The 27,725-nt window shown below is 33.8% G+C and overlaps 2 protein-coding genes across 3 annotated transcripts; both read left to right on the forward strand.

Moving 5' to 3' along the window:
- Positions 1-105: 105 nt before the first annotated feature.
- LOC148609250 (protein SpAN-like) lies at positions 106-17,342 on the forward strand. Its single transcript, XM_088540614.1, has 13 exons — positions 106-261; positions 705-795; positions 1,556-1,694; positions 2,217-2,286; positions 2,501-2,710; positions 7,510-7,636; positions 8,190-8,315; positions 9,019-9,170; positions 9,471-9,619; positions 9,938-10,059; positions 11,083-11,192; positions 16,037-16,158; positions 16,637-17,342. Exons 1-13 carry the CDS (start codon positions 205-207, stop codon positions 16,914-16,916), a joined length of 1,755 nt encoding a protein of 584 aa, XP_088396740.1. The 5' UTR covers positions 106-204; the 3' UTR covers positions 16,917-17,342.
- A 2,023-nt stretch (positions 17,343-19,365) lies between these two features.
- LOC148609251 (dual specificity protein phosphatase 3-like) lies at positions 19,366-27,465 on the forward strand. Of its 2 annotated transcripts, none has more exons than XM_088541331.1 (4): positions 19,366-19,491; positions 24,867-24,985; positions 25,940-26,151; positions 26,395-27,465. In XM_088541331.1, the coding sequence occupies exons 1-4, from the start codon at positions 19,489-19,491 to the stop codon at positions 26,592-26,594; spliced, it is 534 nt and encodes a 177-aa protein (XP_088397457.1). In that variant the 5' UTR covers positions 19,366-19,488; the 3' UTR covers positions 26,595-27,465. The 2 variants fall into 2 exon arrangements, with proteins under 2 accessions (XP_088397457.1, XP_088397458.1); XM_088541332.1 differs by having other exon boundaries at positions 25,940-25,977.
- Positions 27,466-27,725: the final 260 nt, after the last annotated feature.

Consider the following 27,725-nt stretch of genomic DNA (forward strand, 5'->3'; position numbering starts at 1 on the left):
CAAACGAGTTCATAAGATAGCATAAAGAATGGAAAATAGATCAAATCGTAATAGAATTTAACGTTGAAAATTTCGGCACCTCTTTCATCTGTGGGATTTATCATAAACTTTAGAGACTTTGGACATGCGTATTGATAACGGATTTAGATATAATTTTGTAAATAATAAGTAGTAGATTTACATACAAGTACATGTATACCAGACATGATGTTTTGGGAGTTCTCGTTAATTCTAACATTGCAAATAATTCTATCTGGGCAGGTAAGCTGGTTTATTTTCCTTTGATGATGTATGCTATCACGTCTTGCAATATTCTACAAATATCAAAGCTTTCAATTGTACAAAAAAAGTTACTCAATAGAATACGCATATCGGTAACGGAACAAAGAGAAAAGACTGAACCTACATGCAGAAAAACCATTTTCTTTTAACACACACACATCTTAAATGGGTCAAAAATGCAATGGGTATCGTTTCTTAAGACACTAGATTCTCAATTCCCAAGAAACTTTAGATACTGTTAATCTGCATATTGTCTTGAATTCTTGTTTATGAAAAGTTTCGTAAAAGACGTGTTGATAGGTAAGATATATAATGAGGTATTAGTCTTGTTTATGCTGTCTTCGTTTAAATTTTGTATGTGATACCTTTAACGACATGTGTTTTATCTTACTACTATTGTAATTACCCTCTTTCTGTTCAAGGTTGATGGCGCCCCTCGAGCAAAACGGGAGGCATCAATAAATCTATGGCCAAATGGTATCATACCCTATGTTGTACCAGCCTCGCAATATAGTAAGTGTGATACCTGTCCACGTAAAACAAGGGGTTAGGTTGATTTATGGTTGAAAATCACATATTTTTTTTTTATTATTTTTTATATGTTGCGAAGAAATGTTCATAGTTATAAAAGTCAACAATGTGCATTTTATTTTTTTTCATCTGGTGAAAGATGATTGGGAAAGCCTATGAAATACACCGTTCTTTTAAGACGGTGATAACTCTTATTTTGCCTCAGATATGTTGTACTAAATTCCATGATCAAAAAGTCTCGAGATAACTCCATCAAATATAAAAATTAATGAATTTCGTATGATTTTTAATTGTGCAGCTGGAGAACAGCTACTTAAACGTCAAAATGCAGTATTTACTCTATCCAAAACAAACTGATACACTGCAGCTACAAAATACAGAAAGGAAAATATTGTTGCCTTACGACAATGAACACTTCGTAAAATGTCCAAGCGTTATGGCCAAAGTACACGAGATACGTTCCAAACTTAGTCAAATTCTTTTTATTCTAATTAGCCAAACACATCTTTAATTTTTCGTGATGAAAAATGATACATGTATACCGTCATTGAGTCTTCAACCCAAAACGTCGGTAAATGCGTGATTATAATAATTCGGGACGACCTGAAAATTTGAACATTAGTGATACATGTACAAGCATTACAGAAAAGTTTAAACGAAATTAGTTAAAAACAGCTGACTAAAGAATCATTTTAAAAATAATTAGTATGGAAAAATTAACACATCATATTCATGTACACAGCTGAGGACGAACAGAAGGAGATACGTGTTGCTATGAACCGATGGGAAGAAGTGACATGTGTTAAGTTTGTTCCATATACAGAGGAACTCAGGGAAGAAATGGGGGCTAAACGATACGTTGAGTTCTATAATGGGGCCACGTAAGTTATCTTCAAACTGTCAACTAAGCTTCTTACGATGGTATATAATGTTAATTTCGATAAGTTCGATAAGCAGTATATGACCACTCATTAGTAACATTAACTAAATACCATAGGAAGATCGAGATCCAACACAAATAATCTATAAGTACTCGTGTATAACCATGCAAACCAAAATGTGAAGCCATATATCTACAATATACAATACAAGAAGCGTTTTTTTTTTTTTTTTTGGTAAAATTCTTAACAATTCCAACAATATTTTCACGCACATTGCTGTTCTATTTTTTTTTTTGTTTGTTTGTTTGTTTGTTTGTTTTTTTTTTTTTTTAATTGAAAAAAAAATCCTCCACTGGAGACTAAATGAGGCGGACAAAATAAAGAACAGTCTTAATAACACATCTTAAGATTTCAAAAACTAGCTGTGTCAAAGTTTTGAATACATGAACTAGGACACAAATGGGTACATGTGTATAACATAAAGAGTGTTATAACATTTACTTCCTTGTTCTCACATTCTAGTTGTTTTTCGTCTAATGGAATGACAGAGAGACAGCCTCAGACTATTGGTACTAGTTCAGGCTGCATGAAAGTAAGTGGCACACTCTTTAGTATATTGACTATTTGTACGATAAAGTAAGAAGACTAATACTGTGTAACTTTCAAACATTTTGCTATTGATTATCAATTTAAATTCATCTAGTGTAGACAGGAAATTTTCACCATGTTTACACTTAGAATCAGGCTAAAAATCATTGTATACAAAAGAAATTTTAATTCCATAAATGTCGTATGTAATGTTCCAGACTCATCTGATTGCCCATGAAATAGGTCATGCTATTGGTTTAGTCCACACCATGAGACGAAACGATCGGAACCACTATGTTACCGTGCGTTATGACAATATGAACGAGGGTTCCAGGCCTAACTTTCAGACAACTAAAGCGTCAGGAGTTCCTTATGATCTTCATTGTACATCTTATGACTACAAGAGTATTATGCACTACACATCAACTGTAAGTACGCTACTAACTGTAAAGTATACTACACGCCAACTGTAAATACGCTACTGACTGTAAGGTATACTACACGTCAACTGTAAGTACGCTACTGACTGTAAAGTATACTACACGTCAACTGTAAGTACGCTACTGGCTGTAAAGTATTCTACAGGTCAACTGTAAGTACGCTACTGAGTGTAAAGTATGCTACACGTCAATTGTAAGTACGCCATTGGCTGTAAAGTATTCTACAAGTCAACTTAAGTACGCTACTGACTGTAGAGTATGCTACAAGTCAACTGTAAGTACGCGACTGTAAAGTATACTACATGTCAACTGTAAGTACGCTACTGGCTGTAAAGTACATCTACAAGTCAACCGTAGGTACGCTAATGACTGTGAAGTATACTAAATACGCTACTGATGGTGACGTATAAGTTACAAGTCAACCGTAACGGTTTATGAAATTATCAAAAATTACTGTTATATTCTTTTCTGTCTATGAAAGATAACCTCAGTCACAATGTGCACACTGAATGCCCTCTTGTATATATCTTCCATATTGCTTCATTTTTTTTAATTCAAGGTAACATTCAATTTATTTTTGTACATTATATTTCCAAACCTCTATGTAATATAAGTAAATTTGTTACGCATTCGCCATGCGTTCGTTCAGTTCGTTTCGAATGAGCTTTTTTTCCTCTGCTTAAGCTCGTTCAAAACATCAACTCTTCTTCTGATAGGTGATTTTTCATTGTTATTTAAGTCGTCAGCGCTCGCTCAATAAGTAAAGGTGTGTTTTAAATACTTTGTTTATTTACAATGTACACCATTGAGGTTATTTCAAAATGATAGACATTTTTTACTCTATCAGAAAGAGTGTCACTTTTGAATATACACGTAAATTGCTAAAGAATGATTGTTTTTTTTTCTGTCATTTCCAAATTTTCTCATTCCCCTTGGTTCATACTTAATATTCACACGTTTTTTAATGTGAGAACCACGTGATTAAGGTAGTTTCTTCATATACAAAAAAATACGGTTGAAATGTACATCGCCATAAGTATTAAAACAGTTTGCCATTCTTTCTTACTTTCTGGATTTGACCCTAATATTGCTATTTGTTATACTTTCCATTGACTATTCCTTACTTTCTGGATTTTACCTTAATATTGCTATTTGTTATACTTTCCATTGACTATTCCTTTTGACTAATGTCTAGATTGTTTTTACCCTTCATTTCATGTTGACCTTGTATGGCACCCTGAAGAGAAGGTCAAATGCCTTAAAGTTACCTAGATAAAGCTTAAACTATCAACTACTGAATCAATAATAAAACATTCTGAATCATTTCATTTTTTTTATCGATAGATTTTCGTTTCATAAAACCATTAGCTGTGAAGATTTCTGTAAATGATCATACTAGCTAAATGTAAACTGAGTAAAAACAAATATCGTTTAACAATGTCATGTCAGTCACGCCGTTCTGTTTTGAATATTATATATCATAATGATAATTAATAGCAATGGAATGATTTAACAAAAATCACATCATTTTGATGCATTTAAAGAAAATTAACCCAAAATATCAAAGTAATTATATTTTATAGCATAAATGTGATGAATTTATTTGACAAAAATCCAAGACGGGAAAGGAGTCATGGCCATCGCCACTATACGTCACCTAAGTTACATGATGTCTCCATAGATGGTCTCCTTCCTTTCATACAAAAACCTCTTGGACTTCATCACATTAGACCCAAACTGTATTCTATACCTCTCACTCTACTACACTCCCTTTACAAAGCAAGTCTTGATACTCCTGTTTCTGACCCCACCTCATCATTATACAGACTTGTTGCCATCATTTTGGATATTGGTTTCCACAGACTCTTTAAACCAGTTTGTGTGAAAAGTCAAGATGAAGAAAAACGATCATTTCTTCCACTACCGGTTGTCAACAAAGGTATAGATGCAATTGATTTTGCTAACATCCTCCATCACAAAAACGTTACCAACAAAATTCTCCCATATTTCAAAGACAAATCCATACTAATTATTTCATATTCCTATACTTCACCCATTGCATCCAAAATTTTCAGTTATAGAAGGCTATTGCAGAACCTCGAGATTGAGGACTTCAAGGCTAAACCACCTGACTGTTCTTGCAAAAACTCTCCATTCAAATATGGTCCTTCTGGTCACGTCGTTACGGGAGATTTAACAATCATCGAAAACGAATCTCTACGTAATATCCTTTCTAAAGGTCCCAAGTACCGTGAACCACGCTCCATAAATTTGAATTATAACTTTAAAGTTCTTATGGATGCCGTCGAGGACTATGCAAGAAAATGCATAAAACGAGAACAAGAAGACATTGATCCTCTGTCAGAGTTGTTAAAGGCCGTGAGGTCTTTAATTTTGAAACGAAGTTTTAAGTACGTCGATGAGTGCCAAGGCTACATCGGTTTTCAAAGACCCCGATGTAGCAAAAACATTGTCTACTACACATGACAAGTATGTTGTCGTACCAGCAGACAAAGCCCAAAACAACATTGTTTTTGTCTGCAAAACGTTTTACATCCATGTTTATTATCAGAGGTAGACGTAAAAAATAATAGCAGTGATAAGACCTATACTGCATCCACACTCTCCAAAGAAGAGATTGTGGAAAACCATAAATCTGTGCTATTCTCTTTTGGTCTCTCTACCAAGGACGATGATTGGGACTTATCGTCTACGTACTGGATTCCTAAACTCCGCAAGAATCCATACAAACAACGTTTCATAGCTGGATCTGCAAAATGTACCACCAAACCTCTTTCAAAACTTTTAACTTCTATACTCACAACTGTCAAAGAGGGTCTGCAGTCCTACCACAACACTTGTTACTCCCGTAGTGGTATTAATACAATGTGGATCCTGAAAAATTCGAAAGATCTTTTGGAGACAATCAGTTCAAGACTATTATCTGAATATGATAGCATTAAAACCTATGATTTTTCAACACTGTATACTTCTATTCCTCATACTCAGTTAAAAATCCCGACTTAAAAACATTATACATCGTTGTTTTTCCCAAAAAGATGGTACAGCTAGATACAAATATATAGTTCTTGGTAGAGATTCCTCATACTTTGTAAGAAATAATTCCAAATCATCTTCCAAATATACAGAGGAAGATGTTTACAAAATGCTGGAATTTTTAATCGACAACATATTTGTCCAGTGTGGTGGACGTGTTTTTCAACAAACGGTCGGCATTCCAATGGGAACATATTGTGCTCCTTTACTTGCTGACCTATTACTTCACTCTTATAAGGCTGACTTAATAGCTGATCTGATCCGAAATAAAGAATATTGTTTGGCTAGGTCCTTTAATCTCAGTTTCCGCTATATAGATGACGTATTATCTTTAAACAATCCTAATTTCGGGGGATTTGATACATCGCATCTACCCCAAAGATTTTGAGATAAAGGACACTACAGACACTGTGAAGTCAGCCTCATATCTTGACCTACACTTAGAAATCGATGGTAAAGGTAAACTATTGACCAAACTTTACGACAAACGTGATGACTTTTCATTCAAAATTGTCAACTTTCCTTTTTTATGTGGCAACATCCCTTCAGCACCTGCGTACGGAGTGTTCATATCACAACTCATACGTTATGCCAGAGCTTGCCGAAACTACGCAGACTTTTTGTATCGCGCTAGAACTCTAACAGGCTTTGGAACAGGGTTATGTTGCTACAAGATTGAAGTCATCACTACAGAAGTTTTATGGTCGTCATCATGAACTCTTGGATCGTTACGGTGTATCTATCTGCACCATGAAAACTGATTTATTCAACGGGTCATAGTTTTCCTTTCCTTGTTTGTCTACCCCGGACTTGACTTTTTATGAGCAACTCGGCGGGTGTTTCTAGAAAAGCAGAGGACGCTTACCCTACCGGTGCATCTGGTTCATGCTACCAGTTTTCAGTGGAGTCCGAGTTGCTCATTTGCTTTTGTTACTTTGTATGTATGATTTTAGTTACTTTATGTTCTTTGGTGTGTATGTTGGTTTTCCATGTCTGGTCTTTGTTCCTGGATTGCATTCTTTGGAATTCCGCTATAACCTTGGTTCCCTTGATTACTCTTACATCACAAAGGAATTCAAGAATAAACCTTTATCAAGTGTTTAATCAGCTTAATGTAAATTTAGCTAAAAAATATTATTATTTCATTATCAATCGAATTACATGTACTAGACTCATTATATATTTCAGGGTTTTTTGCAATTTAACACGGTATTTAACGAAATAAATGAGCGATATAATACGTGACCTATAATTATAGTTGTCCTTCCATTTATGTGAGAAAAAAAAAGATGTTTAAAAAACACTGTACCACAATATTCAGAACAGTAAATATGAAAAAAAGACCGCTAAATATTGAATATCACCGGTACTGCTCATTCAAGTTCACTTATTTCGGGGTCGTTTTAAGCTTCTTCATATAAAAATGAAAGAAAACTATGATACCCGAGTTTTGGTTTGACCATTTACTCATTAACATTGTAACTATCATGTTAACGTTTTGTATGTTTTCTACCGGTGCAGAGGATGCTTACCCTACCGGTGCACCTGGTCCATTCTCCCAGTTTTTAGTGGAGTCCGAGTCTCATTTACTTTTGTTACTTTGTATGTATGATTTTAGTTACTTTAAGTTCTTTGTTGTGTGTGTCTGTTTTCCATGTCTGGTCTTTGTCCCTGGATTATATTCTTTTGATTACCGCTATAACCTTGGTTCCCTTGATTACTCTTTCTAGACGTGGTCAAAGAATGGACAGCCTGTTCTAGTGACCAAAGATCCAGCATACCAATCTGTAATTGGACATGCAACTAAAATAAGTTTCTATGACTCAAAGTGGGTCAACACAGCTTATCAATGCAACAGTGAGTACTTTTATTCACTTTATTGTGTTTTTACTGTATGTAATAACAACATGAGAAACAAAGTTAAATTACGTTGACAAAGGAACATGCAAAGGAAATGTACTTCCAGTTGTGTTTTCCAGTATGGGATTCACTCCAGTTGAACCACAATATTGTCTCTTACCAAGTGTACCAAGTGTACCAAACAGGCCGGAAGTATAGTTAGTCGAAATACCGGATAGTGGAGAAACAAAAGAACAAACATAAAACGTTAAGCAAATGAGCGATCCGGACTTTACAAAAACAGCTTAGACCAACGGGACAGATTAGATTTCAGTATCATAATTTACTTATATACATTTCGGTTTCAATGATAAATCCGTATGACCATAAGATTTTAGCATCACATTTGTTTAATATAGGTAAAAAATATAATATTAACACATCGGATATAAAAGCATGTTTCGATTTTCCCAGGTATCTTACGGTTATACTTACGGTGAATACAAATCGCGATGAGTTTTTACCTGGACAAAGTTTTATGGCTATTAATAGTGATTCCTCTTTTATGTAGAGAACTGTGATAGGTCCAAGCAATGTCAGAATGGTGGTTATATAGGTGGCGCTAAATGTCAATGCATTTGTCCGGACGGATTTGTTGGATACCAATGCGAGGCTCCTCTACCAGGATACCAAAAAAGTAGGTAACTTGCTGATATGAACAAACTTTATTTGCTTGATTGATTTTTGAAAATACAGAAACTGGATGCTGGATTGTTTTGTTTTTCTTATGTTTTCGTTTTGTATGTTTTCCGAATTGACAACTACTTTATGTAAACAAAATGAAACACGCTGATAACTACCACATATACTAAATCTTCAACGTTTATTTGAATTACCTATAACGTCAATTGTGAAAGAAGGGTATAACCGAACTGATAAACTATTAGTCAAGAGGAAGTCCGTATAACAATTGGTCGAATATCAAGGTAAAAACAGGAAAGTTTGAAATCACTGCAAAGGCCCTGACATTGTATGGTACAGGCATTTCATTTTCAGTAATCTTGTAATCCACGAGAGCATTTGGACGAGAATCAGTATTCTGTTTCTCCAATGAAAAACTGTAGAAAACGCAGAAATGTAAAATGGCGGGAAAACATATTTAATCATCGCGGTGGTTTAAAAATTACGGGCATTTTTAATCACCGGCTATGAACTGGAGACAAATATATATTTAGATGTTTTAAACTCTAACGCTGATATGACGCTCGTTATTTTGACGCCAAAACTGTAAGAATAAAAGTGACCGTTTGCTTTTGAAAACCATTATAGTAATGAACTGACATCAAGATGTATCAAAACACTATTTCAAAAGTATAGAATCACTTCATCATTATTTACAGTTATAACGTGGAGGTGCCCGGATGGATGGGTATTTGCTAATGGTAGATGTTACAGAATCTATCCGAATATATACCTCTCATACGGCTCTTCGTTAAATTTCTGTAACAACCAGAAAGCTTCACATGTCACTTTTGAAACAGGATATGAACGGGTTAGTGTATTAGATCATCATTCAGAAATAATATAAAATAAATGAATGTACATATTAAGACTATGGGCTGTTCCTGAACGTAGCTGACATAGAACAACATAAATGACGTTTATAGCTAAAATAAAGTATCAATTCAACATCATGGAATTACCAAATCATTTCATATGTTAGTTAAAATCTTCGACTATACGCTGTGTTGTTCTTTGATAGGAAACTTATAGTTTAGAATGTCCATGTTAAAGAGAAATCTTCTCTATACGCATCCCTAACAAAGTTTAATAAAAGTAATGATATATTTAGGATTGGTTGCTACGTACTTTAGAGGAACTGAAATTTACCGTAAATACTGAGGAATTATGGCTCGGAATAAAACGTAAAACCGGTAAATGGTTAGGCAGTACAGCTCAATATCAGTGGTTGGATGGACAGGAATATAACCATACATTAATGTAGGTATACTCTTCTAGGGTGATAGATATTAATTGCATTTTAACTGAAACCTAGAGGGTTAACCATTACCACCTCCCTTCCTCTCAAATTCTACGGTTAAATCAATGAAATCATTGATCGAAATCACATAAATGGAAACAAAAAACAAACAAACAAACAAATTGACGACAAAAATTTACAATGAATACTAATATTTTAGACCCCCGTCAAGATGTGCACGTAGATTCAGCGTCCGCTGCTTTATCCTGAAACATCTTAAACCTCTACCATCGGTTATGTCAAGAGTTTTATGTAACACCTTGTATATGTCCTTGCAGGCCTTTAACAGATGAAACGGGCCAGGAGGATGATAACTGTGGATCTACTGACGGAAAAACCCTTACCATTGGTCCGTGTTCGAAAACAAACTTTAGAGGGTTCATTTGTATGAAAGATTTTGGTATGTTTCCGTGTTAAAATATGGGGGAAAAACTATATTTACAAGATAATATGGTTATTACGGGTAATATCTGATTGATCATTAATGTTCTATGCTTCAAATCAATTCTATCGTAGGCTTTATTGTACCGTTCAAGAACCTGACCATTCAACTCATTTTTAAAATATTGGAAACTGTACCAAGCAAATATATTGGAAAGGAAGGAAAATTGAAAGACAAGTGTAAAGGATAACAGCACACAATCAAACGAAAATCTTTTGAAAAACAAAGATTACAATTAATGCTTAATCTTTTGGCAGAAAGCATTTAGTATTAAAAACTATTGGCGTTGCAATGGAAAAAAAAACTTAATGCCCAACTATGGCTCGGAATAAAACGTGAAACCGTTGAATGGTTAGGCAGTACAGCTAATCACCAGTGCCTGGATGGACAGGAATATATCCTGACCTTTTCTTTACTCTTATAACCGACGTATTTCAAAAGAAATAATTATATTGTACAAGGACATTTTATCTTCGGCTTTGTAGATGATAGGCTATTGTTCAGCTATCCTTCAGATTGTGTAATTCTGCATCACACCTACCCAAAAGAACACTGTTATGTCTACCTTTTTTCTTAAACTAAGACCAAGCTTTCCAATAACATAAAATTACAATGTCCTTTTATCTGTGGTCTATTCACTGGTGCGTTCTTCAAGCGGAAGTTACTGTGACGTAATGCTTAACCCAAGTCAAGACTTACTTGTTCGTGATTCTCATTTTGTTTTTCAATTAGATTCTTGAATTTCATGGTTCGGGTATACATTATTACCATGTATATCCACTATTTTACTATTTAAAATAACAGAACCCACAAATTACCAAATTAGTCGATGAGTATTTTCCGATGAACAAAAAGTTGTTGGTTCTATAAGTTGTATGTCTGTTTTCCATGTCTGGTCTTTGTCCCTGGAATACATTCTTTTGATTACCGCTATAACCTTGGTTCCCTTGATTACTCTTGTATACAAATGTATGTTTATAGACACAGCATGTGGTGGTAGATTCAGACTAAGGAACGGTGAACAGTATATTACATCTCCAGGCTATCCTGAGGCCTACACGAACAGCATGGAGTGTCAATATGTCATACAGGTATCTGGTCAATAATTACTCATATATAAGCAAATTAGTTTTCATTTTTAATGCTCCCAATTACCTTTATGGATTGATGTGCTTTAAATGGGCCAATACCATGACAGTGACACAAAAGAGAACTTTGTCTTAAATTAAAATCATTAATTACAAAATGATAATGCTACTTTTGTTTTGAAAAACGATAATAAACCTTCGTGTGCCATACTGGTAAAACCTTTCATTTTGCATTTTTTTTTAAGTTGATGTTAGTTTTCGCTTTTACCTGTCGAACGAGGTAGTCGACTTGTCGTTTATTGTCGTCGTCATTAACATTTTTTTTTCAAATATCTTCCCTGAAACAACTAGACCAATAGGATCCAAAGTTGGTATAAATGTTCCTTAGGGTCTGCCTAGAAGAATAGTGTAGATTTTTTATCTACAAACATTACCGCTTATATTACTAAAACTAGACCATAAGGGTGCGACACTTCCTGTAGTTTATAGAAGACTTCTAAGGCTTTTCAGTGACAAAATCTATGTTTTTTTTTTTTTGCCTTTACTTTATAGAAGAAACCTTCTGACGCTCTTCAGTGACAAGATCTATGCTTTTTTTCCTGTACTTTATAGAAGACTCCTGAGGCTCTTCAGTGGCAAGATCTATGGGGTTTTTTTGCCTTTACTTTATAGAAGAAAACTTCTGAAGCTCTTCAGTGACAAAATCTATATATATGTTTTTTTGCCTATACTTCATAGAAGAAGATATCAGTTACAAGATCTATGTGTTTTGCCTGTACTTCATAGAAGAACACTTCAGAGTCTCATCAGTGACAAGATCTGATTTGTTTGCCTACTTCATAGAAGAAGACCTCTGAGGCTGTTCAGTGACAAGATCAATTCTTTTGACTGTACTTCATAGAAGAAGACCTCTGACGCTCTTCAGTGACAAGATCTATGCTTTTTTTTCCCTGTACTTTATAGAAGACTCATGAGGCTCTTCAATGGCAAGATCTATGTTGTTTTTTTTTCTTTTTTTTCATAAAAGGAGACCTCTGGCGCACTTCAGAGACAAGATCTATGGTTTTTTCCTGTAGTTTATAGAAGAAGACCTCTGAGGCTCTTCAGTGAAACGATCTACGTTTTTTTTTTGCCTATACTTTATTGAAGAATACCTATGTTTGTTTTCTTGTATAGAAGACGGCGTCTGCAGCTCTTCAGTGACAAGATACATGTTTCCTGTCAAGTTATCCAACCACCAGTTCAATAGTTACATGTCTCTTTGATGAAATGTTAAACCATTTTTTTGGCAGATTTTAGTGATTTGCATGAAACTATAAGAGTTACCTTTAGCAAAACTATCAAAATGGCAACAACAAAAAACCGGAATCCCTTTTTTAGTTATGCACCCCGAATTATTACTATTTTATTGTAATTGTTACTATTTTTTTTAAATCTTCTGCTCTGAAGCTGCCAATACAATTGGAACCACGCTTGCTATTAATGTTTCCTTAATAAGGGCACATATATTTTATTGGATTAAGCACAGATATCAAGCTGTATCCAAAATTACTAACACTATACACATGGCAATGAACATAAATAAAAGTATGGATATCAATAACGTATATATAACCAGTATTATGTTCAATGAGCTGACTATCTGACATAAAATGAGTCTGATTTACGAGTTCCATATGCCAGGTTCAAGAAGTGCATAATTTATTTATGAGATTTAACAATTCTTTAATTAATTGAGTGCCATTTGTAGAAGAGGTTGTTACTATCTAAAGTTTATCACATATTAATTTATATTTTGAAACGACGGTACACCTAGAAACAGATACATTGTATGTAGTATTTAGTAAAGATTCCTCATACTTTGTGGAAAAAAACTTATTTCATATCATCTTCCAAATATAAAGGGTACATGTTTTCAAAATGCGGAATTTTTTTTATCGAGAACATCTTGATCCATTGTGGTGGACGCGTTTTTCAAAAAACCGTCGGCATTCCTATAGGAACATATTGTCCTCCTCTACTCGCTGACTTATTCCTTTACTATTATGAGACTGACTTTATAGTTGATCAGATCCAAAGGAGGGAACATCGTTTAGCTAGATCCTTTAATCTCAGTTTCCGCTATATAAATGACGTATTGTCGTGAAACAATTCTAGTTTCGGGGGTTTTATACATCGCATCTACCCCAAAGACCTTGAGAAATATGATACTACAGACACTGCGAAGTCAGTCTCATATCTTGACCTACACTTAGAGATCGATGGTAAAGGGAAACTGTTGACCAAACTTTACGACAAACGTGATGACTTTTCATTTAAAATTGTCAACTTTCTTATCAGCTGTGACAACATCCCTTCAGCACTTGCGTATGGAGTTTTCATATCACAACTCATACGTATTATTAGTATTTATGTTCCCTTGATTACTCTTGGACAGGTTAAGATAAAGTGTTTCTCGCCCTCTACTATGCCTTTGTAGCGGCAATAATATCTCTCAGAAGCTGGAACTTTCAAATTGGGTTTTGCATATCTCCCCGTTTCTATAGCCAGAGAATGTGCACTAACTCTGATCTTGGTTAGTGGTTTAATCGACCATTCTGATAGTAATATAATCTTTCAAAGGATGGGTAAATGTTGAAATAAAAGCGTAATTTTCCTGTTTCATTAGATTTATATGCTCTAATCGATTCATGCTAGGTTTCTACTGATAATTCAAATTCAGAATACGGAACATAAGATCAGCATTTCGATGAACGCCCAGTATATATTTTTTATATTCATATTTTGAATCTTTTAAAAAGAAAGTTTACATATGGTACCGAAATAAAGTTAAATTCCGACATCAATGCTTCTGATCCTTATGTTAGAATATGTGAAATAAGGTAATCAGCGAGTTTTCTTCATTTTTCAACAGATTTAAAATTAGAGCATAGAAGTTTAGGCTAGAAACCACTAATTCCACTTCCCACAGGCTTCTATGCTAATTTCACAATATTCAATGGCTTCTCTGGACTTTACCTTAATTTTAACCTGCAGAGGACTATATATCAGCATGATTTTACATATGTCTGCTCACAATCCTCAGAATGGCATGTGGGGTTAGCAGACTTGCAGTGCGGTACTGGTCACCGGAAGTGAAGTATGGGAAATCCCAGTGTTTTCACAAGATAGGGGTATATTTAGAAACCATTATGGAGATTAGGCTTCACATCACAAGAAGCAAAATGCACCTATAAAATATACAGAAATGTTTTTCCTTTCAGAAACTGTTTAAATTTTTAAAATAAGATGAGAACTTTTTCACAGCACTATGAGGAACAGGGGTAATTTCTGCGTAGGACTATTTTTGCGTACGTTTCAAATGCTAATTGGTTGAATTGGTGGTCTTTAACCTAAATTTAGATTCCAATTTTAAAAAATGCATGTACCTATCCAGTAAGGTTTGTTGTCAATATTGTTCCTTAGTATTTATATTCAGCAGCCTGTTCTAGTGGCCAAAGTATTATTTGTATTTTTCAATTTATGAATGTTCTATGTTTGCCCTTAATTGGATATGATCATTGATTTGGTTTTCTGGGTTATCACTTTAAGACCCCAATGGCTACAAACTAATTGTGAGGCATCAATGCATCAACCCCTGGAAAGTCCAAGAAGTTAAAAACTAGTCACCTGCATATAGAAGCTGATCAAAATTATGATGATCTAAATTGACTGGGTTGTACAAAGTAACGTTTAACTATGATATTACGTCGTCTACAAAGATATTAAATATGTTAACTTAATCTTTAAAACCATTGAGTGATGATATATTTTGACAAGATAAAAGTGTTTTGCAAGATAAAACCTATTTATGTCAAAGTTTTTGGTGAGGAGTAATCAAAGGAACCATGATTCTAGCGGAAATCAGAAGAATGTAATACAGGGATGAAAACCAGGAAACTCTGTTGACCCATGTTGGTGTTATTACCCTTTTTTGACTTTGCTATTTTCGAGTTATTATTTCTGAAATCGTCTTCTCTGAAACTATTTCAAAGAAACTCTTATCAAACTTTGAAATTATGTTCCGTAAGGTATTGAGCACAGAACTGATGTAAGGATTTTTGATCCATCGATAAACATAGCTGCATAGAAATACACCGAAGTAGAGGTAAAAAAGCAGTTTTTTTTAAGTTTTTCGAAAACCATTTGTTTTACACAAGTTCTTACTTGGGCATAAAAGAATTCAGTGTGATGTAATTATTGGGTTATTTTCATGAAAATCTGTTGACCGTTGTTGGATTTATTGCCAACTTTGACATGTTTTTTTTTTTTTTTTTTTTGTTTTTTTTTTTTTTAATTGGATGTTGTGATGTTTTCATTTTAAAAAAAAAATCTCTGAAACCTCAGTTGCCAATGTTATTAAATTCAAAGGGTTGATGACAGCAATGCTTTTAAATATTTAATGATTTCAAATTGTCCATTTGAGCGATTTAGGGTCTTGAGAACCTCTAGTTTTTGTTGTCTCGTCTTTTTTTATGATGTTTTTGTTATTTTGTGTGTTTTTTGTGTGTTTTTTATTATTATTTTGGTTTGTTGTGTTGTTTTTTTTATTTATTTTTTTTCTGGGTTTTTTTCTGGTTGTTCCTACAAAGACTACTACTCCAACCGTACCATACATGACACACAATTTATAACAAATAAAATGGATTACGCATTTTTAAGGATCATTTATTATTGTGGCCACAGTTTCCCTCCTGTAATTTTCCAACAAAAAAAAATGAATCCTTTGTTTTTTTTTTATCTGTTATTTTGTTTTGCTGTTTGTTTTGTTCTGTTCTTTTGTTCTTATATATTTTTTTAAATTGTAGACCCGTCGGAACAGGCGAGTGGAGGTTACATTTGAAGTATTTGGATTAGAAATAACAAGTGGTTGCTCTGACGACTATGTGTTAGTTCAAACTGGTTACACTGCATTGGATACAGGCAAGAAGTAAGAGTGTAAAGATTGAAATGGCGACTGGTTTTATTGTTATTGGTATATGCTAGAATAAGGCTGCAGGTGAAATGTGTTTTTTTTATCTTTCTGTATTCCTCCTTCACTTACAAAATATGATAAAGGTCTTTCAGCACTAACCGCTTCATTTCCTGGATTATTGTAAGACTGCATCTCTTTGCTTTATCTAAAATTTTCGTTTCACCAGCTTAGGCTTAAAAGTTGTTTCGTCCAACGGGACATCTGAAATACCATTTCTATACGTTCATTTTTTAATTCCCATAATCATATATTCAGGGTCCCGTTACATGTTTCTTCATTTCCCTTTCAAATTATTTTTGTGATTCGTCACGGAATATCATTGATACTTCGTAGTCGTGTTTACCTCTTTTTAACATCTTGTATGCTAATGGATTTTCATTCCATTACCTATTTATGCACTATGAATATATATCAAACTTGGATGTTATTATAGATATTGTGGTCGAGGACTGAAGAATAAAACTTTGGTATCACGTGGTAATTTGATGATACTGACCTTCAAGTCGGATATGCGTAACTCGGATGTAGGATTCAAGGCAACGGTTAAAGCAATCCGTCCAAAGTATGGTCGCGAGAGAAGCCAACCAGCCAGCTTTCTTGGATCATTTTATTCAGCATTTTCTTCTGACAATCAACCAGTATCAAGGAGCTCTCATCTTGAAAGTGCTTGGAACATATTCAACTCTATGTCCCTATCCAACATACTTGGGTAATGCACATTTAAGTCTGACCGGACATTGTTGGGTTCTGTTAGGTCTTTTGAACTTTAACTTGCATAATGATTTGCGGAAATTTCACTTTGTTACTAAAGTGTTTATTGATATATCCTTTCCTTTGTCGAAAAATAATGAAATAAGTCAGGATTTATTGAATTTGTGATTGGCTGTAAATTGCTTTGAAAACTTCAGAATTTATGGGGACTTTTCTCATTGGCACTGACATACACTTTGTAAATCACTTGGTGGTAGCTATGTTTCGTATTTCAGATACAATATACCGTATTTTTTAATCAAACTGGCTTATTGTGTATGTTTCCTGTTTATTAAAAAGTACGGCATATTACAAATGCATTTAATTCTGTTGAAGATTGTTCGACTTTTATTGTCTGTCTTCAGTAATAAAGTAATTGAATATTTCCATTTTTATTTCCCTTATAATTGACTTGATTTGATCGTGTTAGTCATGTTTGTATTTGTGTGCTTTTTAGCTCACCTGGCCGGAGACCATGTGAGCTATTGCCATCACTTTGCGTCTGTCGTCGTCGTCCGTCGTCATCGTCCTTCGACGTCGTCGTAAACAATTTTTCAAAACTCTTCTCCTCTGACACTACTTGGCCAAATAAGAACCAAACTTTGTATGAATGTTCCTTAGTAAGGTCTGCATAGAACTGATGGTGGATTTTTTTTTATCCGTCGAAAAACATGGCCGCCGTTACTAAAAATAGAAAATAGGGGCCAGACATGTTTTTCTCCAAAAACGTTAGGTTTAGCCGAATTCTATCAGTTGCCGAAATGATCCTCATTATAAGGCCTACAAAAGTCTAAATGGGTGAGAATTGTCAGACGACTACTTGTTGGAGTTTTTGCCCTTGAAAGATGAAAATGGTGTTTGTTTTTACAGTTTTCAGCCAATATCTTGAAAACTATAATAGATAGATCGAAGCTTTCAGTTGCTGACCTGATCCTTATGATAAGGCTTACAAAAGTTTGCGGAGACCAAAATTGTCGGACGACATCTTGTTAGAGTCATTGCCCTTGAAAGGCAAAACAATTATTTTTTAGCCAATATCTCGTTCTTTGTACATATTATTTCATGTTCTTCGTTGTGTGTGTGTCTGTTTGCTTTGTCTAGTTCTTATCCTTCAGTGGTTGTGTTCATTTTCACTCCCTTTTGAATCTTTGTTCTCTTGATTTCCCTCCAACGGATTATTTTAGAATGGAAAGTGAAAGGGATTCCTGGAATACTGACAGACAGGCCTGTAAAGATAAGCTGACAGCTTGTGGAAATGAATGCTACATTTTTTTTTCAAAATTTTACTTATTTCCTTTAAGGCACTGAGTTTCTTTTATTGTACTTCTTTGGGATAGCATTCCATGAATTGGCCAGTTACTGTGCTTTAGTGAAAGCACAGTGATTTCAAATACTGTGAAAGGATTTTTTTTGGTGACGGCTATTTTTTGATAAACGAAATGAATTTACAACAGAAATCTGCCATATGTTGTAAAACAATTGTTTTCATGGATGCTATTTTTAGCTCACTTGGCCGAAGGCCGGGTAAGCGATTGCCATCACTTGGCGTCCGTCGTCGTTAACAATTTTTCAATCTCTTCTTCTCTCACATTACTTGCTCAATTTAAACCAATTTTGGTATGAAAATTCCCTAGGGTGTTCTGCCTAGAACTGATATGGGGATGTTTGATTTGTCGAAAAACATGGTCGCCGTTACTCAAAGTAGTACATAGGGGTGGCATATATCTCCAAAACCGTTAGGTTTAGCTAAAATCTGACATCAGTCAAAATACATTTTCTCTTTAGTCTTCAAAACCGTTAGATTAAGCTATATTATTTCAATTGCCGAAACGGGTCTTATCGTAAGACCCACAAAAGTCTTGAAGGGATCAAAGTTGTCAGATGTATCCTTGTTAGTGTTACTGCCCTTGAAAGGCAAATTATTAACGGAGTGAGCGATTCTGGGTTTAAACATGGCTGCATTCTAAATATTGCCAATACGAAACAGAAAAAAATCACTTAGTGAAACTTAAAAAAGTAACATTGATTAACTTCAAATTTAAGATAACTTGAACACATATTGATGGTCATCGAACCACAAAGGCCATAGAAAATGATACCGTTTCTTTACAACGTATGAGAAAGCGAGTTTGTCTCAAAGAGTTTTATCTATAACACGAATATAATTGATAAAATGACTAATCTCAAAGTCCCAAATACGATAAAAGGATTCTTTTAATAGATGAATACCTAACGTAGAATCATGACCTGCACAAAGTGATATATCATTTACGAACAGACCATGTAAAGAACATATCAATTACATTTTTAAATTTCGGCTTTAGTTTCCACTTTTCAATTAACTCCTTTAACGATAAATCGAGCATTTTAAATAAGTTCATGCTTGTTTGAAATTAAACAATAGACAGAAATCGGGCATTTTCATTAAGAACAAGGAATGTACGGGAATTACTAAATAGGGAAACAAAATGATTATATGAGCTCTGACCGAATTACTAACAGTAATAAAAATTGGGACATCTTGGTAGAAACGGAATGGTAAGCAGTTAAATTGTTATTTTTTTTTCCAGTTATATGTGAAACAGATATTCTGTAGTAACATCAAAACACGAAATTCGTATTTTTCCAAAACATTCTTAAGCGTCGTCATAAAAAATGTATTTATCTAAAGTGGGAACAACTTGATGTAAACCTTGATCTGATTCGTTATTTTTTACATATTTTTTAACGAAATATTACTGAATCACGTTTATATACAATGGCTTATGTTAATCGGAGTAAAATAAAAGAAAATAATTTATACATTATTCAAAAACGAATACCAAGATACGTTGAAATTTCATTATTAAAACAGATAAAAGCCAAAATTAAATTTGACAAATTGCAACGACAGACTAACAAGAAACCATATTTTGATGGTAAAACGAGAATATTAGACTTGGTGTATTGCTATAGATTGAAACTAGAAGCTTAGATTCATGTATTGGTATAGTTTAAATGGAGAGGATTAGACTTCGTGTACTGGTATAGGTTAAAACTAAAAGCTTAGACTTCGTGTACTGGTATAGGTCAAAACTAGAAGCTTAGATTTCGTGTACTGGTATAGGTTAATTACAATGTACCCTAGATGGCTTCTCTCTGCACATTTACTGTCGAGTTACGGGGCGCTAATTGGGTATAACATATTACAAATTTAACTTCTGTCATACAAAGTAATCTGTCAGAGGACAAAAATTACTTTTGTCTTGACAAAATTCATTTTTGTATCACAGACTACTTTTGTTGCCTAATTTGAATATTTGGGAGCAAAAGTCAATTGTGTATGCATATTAGTTTAGTTCGGATTCTGTGAATTATTTTGCATACAAAACTAAGAAATAGTATGACAATATAAAATGTTGTCACAAAATTCAACTTTGTGATTACAAAATTGAATTTTGTCATAACAAAATCACTTTTGCATGTAATTTAACACAAAATTCACTTTTGTCACAAAAATCAATTTTGTGAGACAAAAGTCTATTTTGTGTCACATCCAATGAGAGGCTTTCATACAAAATCGTAAAGAGAGATAATTGGTTTGAATATCCAAAGGATTCTGTAAACTAATTTTGCATACAAATTTGACTTTTGTGACACAAAATTGAATTTTGTCTCACAAAATTGAATTTTATGACACAAAATTGACTTTTGTCTCGAAGAATTGATTTGTGTGACACAAAATTGAATTTTGTCTCACAAAATGACTATTGTTATTTAATTTCCATATCAGGTAGCAAATGTCAATTTTCTATGCAAATAAGTTAATATTTGCATACATATATATTTTTTCTTTCTAATTCCTTCCATAACAGATGATTTTTACATTCAAACAAAAACTTTGTATTTGTTCAAACATTTCCTAACGTTTTCATAGGATATTGTACTTTCGATTGTACTATAAGATATGATTCAGCAATTATACGAATTAATTATTATATTTTTAATTTTACACTGCGCATCGTTTAATTAGATCACGGTGACTACCCTGGAATTGTCGAAACGACGACGATCTTAAAGCCCATCTAAATGTATTTTTGTGTGCACAATTGAGCCATGTCCAGTAATTAGGATGATAGTCTAACAAAACCAGTTAACTTCTTACTCTGGAGTAGCTATAATGTTAATAAATAGGAATTGATAGTTAACAATTGATTGATTGATTGATGATCTTTATTTACTTCATAGCTGATCAATGAAGATGTGATATTTATGAAACAGAATTAAACTAAGCCGACAAAGCTATGTAAGCATCATATACACAAATTTTATTACAGACACCAAATGAATAATATACATTATATGTAATTGGTTTGCTATGAAGTCATATTATAATATAAATTACCTACGTAAGTGGTGAAAAAGATTATACGGAAAAGTTCAGTACATTTTTGTGACATATTCTGCTAAATGCCACGTGAGGCGAACCCATTTTCGGACGATTATGCGTTTAAGGTAGTCTTGACTCCACCCAACATTGAAACGACCAAGTTATCATCATGACTTTTAAAAAAGTATAACGGACTCGTGGACATGAATAGTGTCAACAATATTATAAAACTCTGATCGAACATCTATAATTTGTTCACAACAAGGTGTATAATGTCTAACAATGTCTGTTGGAGAAGACATAATGAATACATGCCTTGTCTGATTGGAGTCGAACCTAATTTGACAAGTGTCATTAATTTTGAGTTTATACATGGTCAAGAATCGGCAAGCCTTAGAATCCTATGTTCAGTCAAATTGGTATGAATATGAGCGTATTGCTGCAGATCAGATCGTTGTTTAACGCTATGCTTCCACTTGTTTTCCTCATAAATGTCTATACACTGGAGGACTATTTATCTCAAAAGAGATTTTGATGGAAAATATTGTCTTTCAGATTGTCTTCGAAAAACAAGGGCAAGTCATATCAACAAGCTCACATACTGGAGCAACTGGAATGTTAATTAACAGGAATGGATAGTTAACAATAGATATATCAAAATCGCCAGAGTTTTGTTGGCGCTCTTGTTGATTTTTTCTTTCGATATGAAGTCAACCTTCAAGGATAAGAAGCAGACTTTTCCGGTTTTCCTCTTTCTCCTCTTCTTCTTCTTCGTCTTCTATTTTGTGTGTTTTTATCAATCTTTTTGACTTCTATAAAATTAAAGGACTGTAATTTTGAAGGAAATTAATAAGGGAAAAGATGGACAGGTAAATGTAAACTGACCATCGAAACCCTTGTTGTTTGTTAATACAAGGTAAAGGTAACTTGACCATCGAAACCCTTGTTGTTTGTTAATACCAGGTAAAGGTAACTTGACCATCGAAACCCTTGTTTGTTAAGACAGGTAAATATAAACTGCATATAGAAACCTTGTTTGTTCCGACAGGTAAATATAAACTGACCATCGAAACCCTTGTTGTTTGTTAAGACAAGGTAAAGGTAACTTGACCATCGAAACCCTTGTTTGTTAAGACAGGTAAATATAAACTGCACATAGAAACCCTTGTTTGTTCCGACAGGTAAATATAAACTGACCATCGAAACCCTTGTTGTTTGTTAAGACAAGTAAAGGTAACTTGACCATCGAGACCCTTGTTTGTTAAGACAGGTAAAAGTAAACTGACCATACAAACCCTTGTTGTTTGTGAAGACAGGTAAATGTAAACTGACTATCGAAACCCTTGTTGTTTGTTAATACCAGGTAAAGGTAACTTGACCATCGAAACTCTTGTTTGTTAAGACAGGTAAATATAAACTGCACATAGAAACCCTTGTTTGTTAATACAAGTAAAGGTAAACCTGACCATCGAAACCTTTGTTGTTTATTAAGACAAGTAAATGTAAACTGACCATCGAAGCCCTTGTTGTTTGTTAAGACAGATAAATGTGAACTGACCATCGAGACCCTTGTTAAGACAGGTAAATGTGAACTGACCATCGAAACCCTTGTTAATACAGGTAAAGGTAAACTGACCATCGAAACCCTTGTTGTTTCTTAAGACAGGTAAATGTAAACTGACCATCGGAGCCCCTTGCTGTTTGTTAAGACAGGTAAAGGTAAACTGACCATAGAAACCCTTGTTAAGACAGATAAAGGTAAACTGACCATCGAAACCCTTGTTGTTTCTTAAGACAGGTAAATGTAAACTGACCATCGAAACCCTTGTTGTTTCTTAAGACAGGTAAATGTGAACTGACCATCGAAGCCCTTGTTGTTTGTTAAGACAAGTAAATATAAATTGCACATAGAAACCCTTGTTTGTTTAGACAGGTAAATGTAAACCTGAGCATCTAAACCCTTGTTGTTTGTTAAGACAGGAAAATGTAATCTGACCATCGAAACTCTTCTTGTTTGATAAGACAGGTAACAGTAAACTGACCATAGAAACCCTTGTAGTTTGTTAAGACAGGTAAATGTGAACTGACCATCGAGACCCTTGTTAAGACAGGTAAAGGTAAACTGACCATCGAAAACATTGTTGTTTGTTAATACAGGTAAAGGTAACTTGTCCATCGAGACCCTTGTTTGTTAAGACAGGTAAAAGTAAACTGACCATACAAACCCTTGTTGTTTGTGAAGACAGGTAAATGTAAACTGACTATCGAAACCCTTGTTGTTTGTTAATACCAGGTAAAGGTAACTTGACCATCGAAACCCTTGTTTGTTAAGACAGGTAAATATAAACTGCACATAGAAACCCTTGTTTGTTAATACAAGTAAAGGTAAACCTGACCATCGAAACCTTTGTTGTTTATTAAGACAAGTAAATGTAAACTGACCATCGAAGCCCTTGTTGTTTGTTAAGACAGATAAATGTGAACTGACCATCGAGACCCTTGTTAAGACAGGTAAATGTGAACTGACCATCGAAACCCTTGTTAATACAGGTAAAGGTAAACTGACCATCGAAACCCTTGTTTGTTAAGACAGGTAAATATAAACTGCACATAGAAACCCTTGTTTGTTAATACAAGTAAAGGTAAACCTGACCATCGAAACCTTTGTTGTTTATTAAGACAAGTAAATGTAAACTGACCATAGAAACCCTTGTTGTTTGTTAAGACAGATAAATGTGAACTGACCATCGAGACCCTTGTTAAGACAGGTAAAGGTAAACTGACCATCGAAAACATTGTTGTTTGTTAATACAGGTAAAGGTAACTTGACCATCGAGACCCTAGTTTGTTAAGACAGGTAAAAGTAAACTGACCATACAAACCCTTGTTGTTTGTTAAGACAGGTAAAAGTAAACCTGACCATCGAAGCCCTTGTTGTTTGTTAAGACAGGTAAATGTAAACTGATTATAGAAACCCTTGTTTTTGTTAATACAAGTAAAGGTAAACCTGACCATCGAAACCTTTGTTGTTTATTAAGACAAGTAAATGTAAACTGACCATCGAAACCCTTGTTTGTTCAGACAGGTAAAGGTAAACTGACCATCGAAACCCTTGTTTGTTCAGACAGGTAAAGGTAAACTGACCATCGAAACCCTTTTTGTTTGTTAATACAGGTAAAGGTAACCTGACCATCTAAACCCTTGTCGTTTGTTAAAACACATATAGTAATTCATCATCTGTATATTGTTCGGAATTAGAAATTCTTTGAACAAAGCAAGTATTGTCGGCGTCGCTATTAGTGTACTTAAACTTGTCTTTTCTTCTAAAAGCAGAGATAAATTAAAATCACCAATCCATCTATAATCTAGCTATGGAATGTGAATATCTGTTCATATTCTTTCTGGTAACGAATCAGTCCAGTTTTTACGGGCAGTCTTTAATCGGTTTGTCAAAGAAGTATTTTAAAACAGTTATAAAATACTTCTCAGTTTTGTAGCCTCTTTTTAGCAGTTCGTCCGACAGTACTATTTTTTTTATTGATAGGCCTTGGATTATGATGCCAAGTTGTACAATGAAATACTGATGTATTTCATGGATAGGAGGTCAGACGGACAAGCTGTGGATATCAGTGAGGTGTATGATAATCTGTTTGTAGGAAATGAGTAAGTTCTATGCATTCAATTGCTTGTGGATATTGTATAATATCTCTTTACATTTAATCCTGAGACAGATTCTAGTGTAAAATATTGCCCACCTGTCAGGTGTTATAAACCTTTTTTTTTGATTTACATAACTACTTAAAACTTACTATATTGGATTACTTTATTTTCGTATTGGTAACTTTCCCTTTCTAACTTCTCTACGATGTCATGACGTTCACGATTGGAATATTGATGTTTGTTTTGCACGTGACATACAATAATCCGTGACATTGCATATCATTCATTTCCATAAAAAATACAATGTATTTCTAACAATGTATTTCTAAAAGTTGTACAACAAAAATGATACTGAAAAAAAGTGAATCAATGTCAATATTTTCTATGCAACAAAAAATATAAATCAAAAGTCTATACTGAAAGTTTTGAAAAGAGACTATCTCCACTATATAAAACTGTAAATTGCCCGAAACGAAAAGTTGAAATAAAAGATAATGCATGTACTCTTTCCATGATATACCGATTTTGTACCGGAATTTGAATAAATATAGGCAAAAATACCGAAGCGTCAGCAGTTGGATGATTCAAATACGTAATTTTTTTAATAGCCTAAACATGAACACATAAAACAGGGACGATCTACATACACAATGTAGCGAACCAAATATTAAAAAAGATTGCACATAAAAACTTAAGATAAGGGAAACAAGAGATAAGGGAAATAAGAGATAAGGGAAACAAGAGATAAGGGAAACGAGATAAGGGAAATAAGACGTCATGTAAAAAACTAAGCATTAGCAATATGAACTCCCCAAAAAATAACGGGGATGACATCAGTTGCTCCGGAAGGGTAAGCATGTCGAGTGATTGGGGTTTTGATTTATATTTTTTGTTATATTAATTCTATGTTAACGCTCTACAAAATAAATCTTTGTTTTTACTGGGGATTCGTTTCAGAGTGATTGCAAGAGATGCAGAGAAACTCAGAGATAAAGGTATTAACCTTGTAATAAACCTTTCTCCCAACGAAGTAAAGACAAACCCATGCATTTATGAACCTTATGATATAAAGTACTACCCTATATACTCTGAAGATAATGTATTTACATGTTTGATCAATGTTGTGGATGTTGTAGTAGATCTTATTGAAGAGGCAATTCAAGATGGTGGTAAGTACAGAATAGTCTTAGTATGGTCTAGAGGTTTCAGTTTTTGTTTGATTTATTTCTTTATTTTTTATAATTGCTCTTTGTCACAAAAATCTGAATACCTTCGATGCCTAGCTATAAGTTCTATCTGAAATGATAATTGTTTTGGTATGATTGTTGTTTCTTCTATTAACAATTAAACACGTATAATTATCTTATCTGTGTTGCTTAGCTATAAATACAAGGCATGTTACTTTTTTTCAGGAAATGTTTTAATTCACTGTTCAGGGGGAACTAGGAAATCACCAGCTATGGCTATAGCCTATCTGATGCTGAAGAAACAGATGACAATATGGAATGCGGTAAAGCGAGTTAGACGCTGTCGTAAAATTTGTCCAAGCAATGGATTGATTATGCAGCTTTGTAGTCTGAACAAGGAGATTTACCATGGTATAAAGGAATAGGAATTATGACATACGAACAATATATTTACCTCAGCTTTGAATTGCATTTACAGTGTATAATAAAATGGACTGCTAGTTTACTCTGTAGATGTAATTATTGGTGCTTACATTTAAAGCGTATACAAGAAACTGTTGTGAAAATACACGTGAATGATATTCCGAAGTCATTATTATACAACTAATAAAATTGTGAATAAGTATCCATTAACGCTGGGTAACATAAAAGGATGATCTCTCATGCAAAAAAAGCACAACTCAAATCTGTTTCCACATAAATGTTCCAATGGAAAACGGAAAACGCTTTATTTATTTTTGGAAAAATTCCTCCATTTTAAGACAACCTCCCTTCAAAAAGTAAATTAAGACTCCTCTGATTTGAATAATCATCTTTTCTTTATTGTATCGTCTGTTTCGAAATGAAAGTAAATTATATTTGTACTTTCATTGAAAAAGCTTTGAAATATATTTACTGTATTATGTATTATGTACCGCTTGTTTTGAATAGCTGTTCACTGTGTGGAAAAGATCACTTGGTATACTAGTATGATTTTCTTTTAAAACTTATCTTATCTGTAATTTATGTAAATCATAAAGTCGGTTATTCAATACTCATTTATCCACTTGTTGTCCTGTTTCGTGTTTATAAGCTTTGTTTATTATTGTCGTTACATATAATGAGACTAGAACCGCACAATATAACGCTTCATTGTTGGATATAATTAGACAAGACAGCAGAAACAGCTATTTCTCGCAGTGGACGTGTATAAACGAGAATTACAGATCAGTTGTAGATCAGTGTCTATGTTATTTAACATGTAGAAAAAAATTAATTTGATATTGACTAATTATTGTCGATAAATAGTTTCTTACATTTTTTGTCATTAATTTTCTAAAAAAAAGTCTTCATTAAATTACTTTTGCCTTTAAAATTTAGACAATTTACCATAGATAGTTGATGGTTGAGACAAAATTCTGTGTTTCTGCGTAAGCTTTCAGCAATCCACGCCTGATCATATAATTTCATAAATTGAAAAAATGAATGTTTATTGCCAACAATAGTTTCAATGTCTGTGGTTTTACCAGTTAAGTACAAAAGAATATGTCGGGAATTTTGGAGTATAGTTCATCCAG

The sequence above is a fragment of the Perna viridis genome, chromosome 8, assembly GCF_037379345.1.
Source record: "Perna viridis isolate PV_CMFRI_1.1 ecotype Kerala chromosome 8, ASM3737934v1, whole genome shotgun sequence".
In the NCBI taxonomy this organism is placed as follows: domain Eukaryota; kingdom Metazoa; phylum Mollusca; class Bivalvia; order Mytilida; family Mytilidae; genus Perna; species Perna viridis.

What these genes read in the sequence shown, in the direction of transcription:
- LOC148609250 (XM_088540614.1), top strand. Translation starts at nt 205, where the DNA reads ATGATGTTTTGGGAGTTCTCGTTAATTCTAACATTGCAAATAATTCTA. An exon ending in AAATAATTCTATCTGGGCAG is followed by an intron (nt 262 to 704) that starts GTAAGCTGGTTT and finishes TTTCTGTTCAAG; the next exon opens with GTTGATGGCGCCCCTCGAGC. An exon ending in AGTGTCAATATGTCATACAG is followed by an intron (nt 11,193 to 16,036) that starts GTATCTGGTCAA and finishes TTTAAATTGTAG; the next exon opens with ACCCGTCGGAACAGGCGAGT.
- LOC148609251 (XM_088541331.1), top strand. An exon ending in AATCTGTTTGTAGGAAATGA is followed by an intron (nt 24,986 to 25,939) that starts GTAAGTTCTATG and finishes GATTCGTTTCAG; the next exon opens with AGTGATTGCAAGAGATGCAG. An exon ending in AGAGGCAATTCAAGATGGTG is followed by an intron (nt 26,152 to 26,394) that starts GTAAGTACAGAA and finishes ACTTTTTTTCAG; the next exon opens with GAAATGTTTTAATTCACTGT.